The sequence below is a fragment of the Girardinichthys multiradiatus genome, chromosome 20, assembly GCF_021462225.1.
Source record: "Girardinichthys multiradiatus isolate DD_20200921_A chromosome 20, DD_fGirMul_XY1, whole genome shotgun sequence".
In the NCBI taxonomy this organism is placed as follows: Eukaryota; Metazoa; Chordata; class Actinopteri; order Cyprinodontiformes; family Goodeidae; genus Girardinichthys; species Girardinichthys multiradiatus.
Genome location: NC_061812.1, coordinates 11,317,610 through 11,324,873, shown reverse-complemented (window position 1 = coordinate 11,324,873; position 7,264 = coordinate 11,317,610). Strand labels below are relative to the sequence as shown.

General features: G+C 34.8%; 1 protein-coding gene across 5 annotated transcripts in view; it reads right to left on the bottom strand.

The window, feature by feature from the left end:
* Nucleotides 1-2,175: 2,175 nt before the first annotated feature.
* The window catches only part of ephb2b (eph receptor B2b), a 161,747-nt gene continuing 156,658 nt past the window's right edge, over nt 2,176-7,264 (bottom strand). For all 5 annotated transcript variants that reach the window (XM_047347320.1, XM_047347322.1, XM_047347321.1 and 2 more), the window contains one exon: nt 2,176-6,478. In XM_047347320.1, coding sequence (XP_047203276.1) covers nt 6,370-6,478 — 109 coding nt within the window. In that variant the 3' untranslated portion in view covers nt 2,176-6,369. The remainder of the gene's footprint in view (nt 6,479-7,264) is intronic.

Sequence of the window (7,264 nt, the reverse complement as noted above, 5' to 3'; positions counted from 1 at the left end):
ATCACTGGATTTGCAGCCTTTGGGTAAGTCCTTTCTGATAAGTATGCAATGTGACATTTGTGGACATGAAAACATTCAGTAACTTTTCAGCCATGTTCTTATGGTTGCGTATCAAAGAGAGAAGTTTTAATGATCAAACAACAGAATCTTGATCATTTCTCAAAGACTTTTCTTTTGCGAGCTCAACAAAATATGGTAAACATTTTATCAAAGCATCCTGTTATTCATTGCAAGAAAACATATTGCTATGAATGATACAAAAATGTCATGAATCACTTTTTTTGTTTTGTTTTGGGTTACCCTGCAATAAATAATGATGAAATAACTTGAATAACTTTTTTTCTATCTGGTTTGGGTCACTACAAAATAAAATGTGGGTTTTAGTTTCTGCTGTACAACTACACTGACATTTTTCATTTAGCAAGATGCAAAATATTTTTTTACCATTTTTTTGACTTGGCTGCTGTATTATAATTTTTACAAAGTCAAACCAAAGTCTGTTGCAGAGCCATGAGGTTTTAAAAACTCCTAGCATTCAGCTTAGGACCGCTCCACATTTCTCACTGTCTCCTTATTGAAGCTCATTTTAACAACACAGTGGAAACTGGAGGTAAGGAATTGTTAAAATATTTTAAACAACTACAGAATGTTGTAAAATCCAGCAAGCTCATTGCAGATACAGCGTTGTTGAAGTATTTCAAAAAAAGTTTTTGAAGCATTAATAAAATAATACTGCTTTCATTATATTTCTTTATTTACATGTTCTAACAGCAATTGTGTTTCCTACAGTCTTTATATATCAGTTATGTTTGTAAATAGTATTTTTCTATTACTGATTTTAAAAAGCCCTTGGTATAATTTGTTCTTCTATTCATTTATATTGTTTTACATTATTTTTGTATGTGCTGATATTTCATCTTATTGCTCATTTGTAAGCCAGTGTTAAGTATTATAGGGAGATTTCAGTTGAACACTGTTGAGTGATATATTAGCTTTATAGATACATTAAACATGATCAATGTCATGTAACATATAACTCATTATGCATAATAGGAAAGACTGAACATTGATTAGTTAAACTTGAGTAAGGTCAGCATTTAAGTATGTATATATAATTCGATATTATGTTTAAGTATAATATCTATATATGGATACACATACAAGTATAAACTGTTAAAAATAGTACAAACAGGATAACCCTGTAAACATTTACTGATCATGGAGATATATGCATATCCGTGATTTTACATATTACAGGATAAATTAAATAAGCATAGGATTTACCGAACATTTGCCTTCCCATACCCCTTTTTTAACTTAAAAAACGCATTAAATGCTTATTTAATCAATCATTCTATATTTTCACAATGCTTAATCTTGGTTATGAAGCTTGACTTACATGGATCCTTGTCATATAGTTCCATCTGTTCATAGTCAGGATAATATATGCCTTATACAAGTATATTCTCCCTCTTCTTCTAATAATAATAATAAAACAAGAACTTCTTCTTTTTGTAATTTGTCCTTTCAAAAAGCTTTTTTTCTGTTGGTTTTGTGTTGGCAATTTTCTTTTGCTATTAATATCACACCCCTTTTATAAGTAATGAAATTATAAAATGTAGTAAACGTGAAAAAGCATTTAGCAGGATTCCACATTCTCTAACTGTTTGTGAATAAATTACTGTCATTACTGTCACTGTCATCTTTTTGTTGATACAGTAATTTTGTTGCAGCGGTTCAATGCTTCTTTGTTTGTTGTAATTTATTTTTCTAATCCTGTTATTAACAAGTCTGTAGATGGCTTCAATTCAACATAGAGGAACAAATTGTTGTAATGTATAAAATGATCAAATTTCAAGTACAATACTTAAATAAATACAGTCAACAAGGGGACCAAGGAAGTTTGCCCCACATTTGGTTGGTGATTTTTGTATTAACATAAAATATTGTGATTAAAATATAGAAATGTATAATAATTGAGCCCAATATTATCAATTTTACTCTATTGTACAATTTCGCATATTATACTATTTTTTATTCTAGCTGGTCTCTCATGAATGTCTTAATTAATCAACAATGTAGGCATTCAGTGGTTTGTTTACAGTGGGATAAAATTGTTGAAAATAAGGTTTATAAACAAAAATAAATAAATAAATAAATAAACTACACATCACATTTTCTGTTTTTCATAACAGATCTTATTTTTATTGAGGAGAGTCAATTTGGCTTTCCATTTTTAGAAAATAAAACAATGACAATATTACAAATAATGAAATTGTTACATCATTCACAGGGTTACAGTCAATATACATTTATACAGAAATACAGGATCTCCCACATCAGTCACAGTGGTCTGAACCGGCACTGGTCTATTATGTGGGCATTATCAGTGGAACAGGGATATACCCCTTACTGCACTAACCAGGAGCCAGAGTGGTAGTGGTGGAGGGGGTGGTTGTTGGGGGAAGGTGGAAGCAACAGAGGGGAACACACAGTCAAACCGGAGAACAAATGTGTCAGGATGCTGTAATGGTACAAATGTACATTGTCCAACAGGGAACATACACGGGCTTACTGTTAGCAGCAGCCAGTTTTTGTCCATCAGCAGCTAGTTCAAGTCCCCAAACCACTGGATATTTGCCTGGTGCAGTATTCACAAACTGAATGCGCTTCAAAATGTCAGTCCAACATTTGAAACACATCAGTAGAGGGCGCCCTGGTGCTTTACGTTGCAGCCAGTAAAGGAGAATGTTTTACTGTTTAAAACATGAGGCCAACTTTTTTATAACCTGGATCAGCTCATGTTCAAGCACACGATCATGCAACACTGAGACTTAGCGCTTTTCCTCCATCCCTTAAATATTGGCACATTGAAGATTATATATATATATATATATATATATATATATATATATATATATATATATATATATTTTTTTTTTTTTTAATATATATAGATAGATATCTATCTATATATATATATATTTATATTTATCTCAACAACTGTCTCATTGACCAAATATTATCGCATGTCCAAATATATTTTTTACTTGTGATGCCCATTGCTGTTTGAGGCACTTACATCTAATATTCTGTCTCATTTCAGAGAGAATAAAAAAAAAATATTACAGGGAGGGAAATTTCTGTGTCGTTATTTTTATTATAAAATGTGTCACAGATGAATCAGAAACCTCGTCTTTTATACATTTTTAACAGTCTGTATTCAATTGATTAAATAAACATGGGGTCCCACTGTTGAATGTGTTCTCTATACAGTATATTTAGAATAAGATAAGACTTTTTAAAAATGTCATTATGCAGAACAAACAATAGTTCCTACCTTGCTGAGAAAACAACAAACTAAACTGAGACAGCAGGGGGAATGAAATATTCTCATTCTCTCTTGAGTTATTAATCAAACAATTATTCTTGACATTTGCTTTAAGGAACTACCTTAAAATCTTGGCAGCATCCACAGACAAGCATCTGAATGAGCTATAATGGGGCTGGAGTAAAGAAACACTGTACCTTGCCAGCCTCTCGCATACTGCAAATTAATTTCCTGCGCATTAAGTGCTTTTCTTGATGATGGAGTGTTTTCCCGTACTGTGAGAAGACATGCTGGATTTTAAAACAAAACTAATGAGCTGTTACATACTGAGAAATGAAAGATGGGAGAAGCTAAAGGTCAGTAAAAACGAAATATTGGTGGCATTTAGGTCACGGTATTGTCTCTCACTTCACTTCCCCATTTTGACTGCGACTCATGATTCTACTCTGCTTTTATAAACATATTATGAAAAGATTCATGCATTTGAACGCATGAATGAAATGATTGAATTATGAAAAGATTTCAGGGCAATATTTGTTATTTATACTGCTGCAGAGAAAAAGAAGAAAGAAAATCAATCCCTCTCTGATTCAAAGTTAATAACATAAGGTGGGGTAACATAAGGTATGATGACAGTGTTTCAGTAACTGAGGTTTCCCTCTTTCTCCAAAGACAGTGTTTGGTGCCAAAGCTGCCTATAGTGAAAACATGAAAACTCAGGTCAGCGTCTGAGGATTTGGTTCAAGCAAACATGAGAAGGATTGTCCAGTCTGGAGGAATCTCAGTGGCTCATACCATTAGGACAAGACAAGACACAACTGCCACGCTGTCGAATGTTAATGTGCCTTCTGCTGCTGATGCATTTTAAACACGTCGAGACGGAACTGGACAACTGGCAAAAGCCGACTAAGAGTAGATCAAAAGATGCCGTTTGACAGGTGGTCGACAGGCATGTGTGTTATCAGGAGGATAGAGAGATGAAATCGGTGCCCGGGCAGAGTAGCTGTGATCAGGGTGCAGCCACCCCACTGTGACCAGACACATCTGACCGATGGCTCACAGCTGGACGTCCATGTCTGTCTGTCAGCTCTGAGGGGAGAGCCCGGCAGGAGCTCGGCATTACTGCTTATCATTTATTGGTTGTGTGCATAAACCCCTGTCTGTTTCACTATCTTTGAAGATTCACTGGGTTTTCTTGAACTCCCCCTCCACTCACAAAACCTACAACAAGTTAACGGCAACAACACAAACCATGACTGGCAGTTCTGTACTCGTGTGACAATTAGTCCTCATAAAATAATATACAATTAATGCATACATGTGAAGAAAATGGAAGCCTTTACAAGGTAAAGCTGTTTATCTACATAGGTTTTGTGCATGATTTGTCCTTCAAAACTAAATGCAAACCGATGGAGGAAGATCCAGAGAGTTGGCAGCAAAAATAAACTCAGTGCAAAAAAAAAAAAACCTCATGGGAACAATAGAAATTTAAAAATATTCATACCAGAATTGAAATAATATAACACACTTTTTAGTTTTTATTTAACAAATGTATCATTGTGACTTGACTGTGTGAATGTAAAACAACTGTATGGTATCAAAACTTTAATCATTTAAGCATAAACATCCTTTTTTAAATAGGAAAACTGGAAGAATACTAATATATCGCTAGACTAATCGCTGCAAATCAAAGCACTGTGAAATTAACCACTCACTCAGCATGCTATCAAACACAAGATCCGACACTGTTAGAAGCGACCTTTTTCTTTTTCTGCATGTGAGTGCAACATGTGCACATACACACAGACGGCACTTGAAATAAACACCATGAAGGAGGATGCTGTAACTGTTTTTTTTTTGTCTTTATATTGAGTTGGAAGTAAACAGTAGAACCTGTTTTTTTTTTAATCTTTTTCTAAGAATCTCTGCTGGAAGTCAGTTTTGCTGTTTTTCACACAAGCTAAAATGATACAGCTAGAGGCAACAACTACTTAATACCTCCCTGTAGTCATGTCTTCAGCTCTTTAACTAATCACCTACAATAACTATCTCTGAGTCATGTTATGGCAGGTCAAGTGCATCTGATATGTACAGTACAGGATCATGACTAGACTGCAAAGGGGAAGAGTTCTATTTGGCAGACGGTGAATATTCCACTGTGAAAAAAAATAAACTAGTCTTTAGTTAGAGGAAGCATAGTAAGAGGGACTCTTCAATACAAAATGTCAAACACATTAAAAGTTTCTCGCGGTGAGAAAAAAGTCGTTTTTTTTCCCATTTACTTTCAAGCTGAATTCACTGCATGATTTGTCCATCTGTGCCACAAGTTGTCCATTTCATGACTTGTAATATTTTTCTTTTTTATACCTGTGGCACAAGTCGGACATGTGTGCCAAGTCCCCCTTTTTCTTGCAGAAGGCCACAGAGAACTCTGTGTTTCCACATACTGTCCAAAATTAAAACCAAGACACCATGTTGAGGATGTTCTCCAGAAACTCGTCCTTCGTTTCTTCGTTTCTTTTTTTGCCCTTTTAAAGGGTAGCTTTCCTACTCAGTTCATCTAGTGTACAGCCTTATATCATCTATAAATTTAGATAAACTCCTTTTCTTATCAGTTTTTCTCTTTTCTTTAAAAAAATCTTTACAAAATTAGCAAAATAAACAAACCAAAACAGGGTAATAAATGCTGAAACAAATAAAACTGAAGATTGAAAAATTATTTGCTGGTCACTTCTTAACCTCCCATTTTTCTGGCTCTAATTGTGGGTTTTGGCTGTGGGCTGCCTGGATTCTTCATCATTTTGACTTGTGTCATCTCACAGCTCTCCACAACTTATCCCAAGCATGGAGGGAGAGTTAGGGAGAATGGGGAGGAGGAGGAGAGAGGGAACAGAACAGGGGAACGTGGGGCTTGATGGTAAGCCTGGTGGGAAGACCAGACACAATGCCACACGGGAAAAAAGAAAATACACTCCATCCTCCACGTCCAGAGCCTTGTCTCCCAACACCTTTTTCCCCCTCTGCTCCTCTCAGGAGGGTCAAACCTCCACTGACTGAATCTGGTTCATCTGTGCACGCATCATCTGGACACTGTTCAGGATCTTCTTTTGATGGCCTGCTAAAGTCACACCAACCCTCAGGATGTCACTGCAAAGCACAAAAAACAGATGTCAGGCTAATGCTACCACAGGCTATGAGCAGTATTTTGTAAGCCATTTGTCTGTCTATACTAATATTTATTGATGCGTGTATGTATAAGATCAAAACTGCTGAATGCCAATCAGAAATGCTTCAAAAATCAATGTAATATGGCACCAAAAGACACTGCTGGGTGAAAGCAGATGAGAAACAAGACAGCAGCATTAAAAGACCACAGACATTTAAATATTTTCTAACTAAAATGATTTTGTGTTTATGCAGTTAAATAAATAAAATAACCACTTTATCCTCCATGTTCAGAGGCATGACTCCTTAGACCTTTTTCCCATATATGTATAAGGTGTAAATTTATCAAAAACGTTTGACACTGTTATTTTACTCAATGAACCTTTGTAGTAAGGCTCTATGGAAAGAAAAAACTCAAATGTTTTTACAATTATCTTAATCATTAACAATTTGTTCAAATTAATGAATAATACATCTGATAGTGGTATTATAAGACCTTGGATTTCACAGGGATCTGTTTCGAAACCACTGTTGTTTCTTTTACTTAAAATGAGGTTGTTTGCTGCATTACCTCTTTTGTTTCCTGTCCCAATTAGATGTTTTTTCTTCATAGAAATGTTTCATAACAATGGCTAAAAATTATACTGATCCAAAAAATATTTCCAATCTGTTCAGTCTAAGTCTGTTAGCTCTTGACGTACATAAAGCTACATACAAAAAATTAAAAAAAAGTCTTCTTTCTAAAAACTTGAAAACTACTCTGGTCTC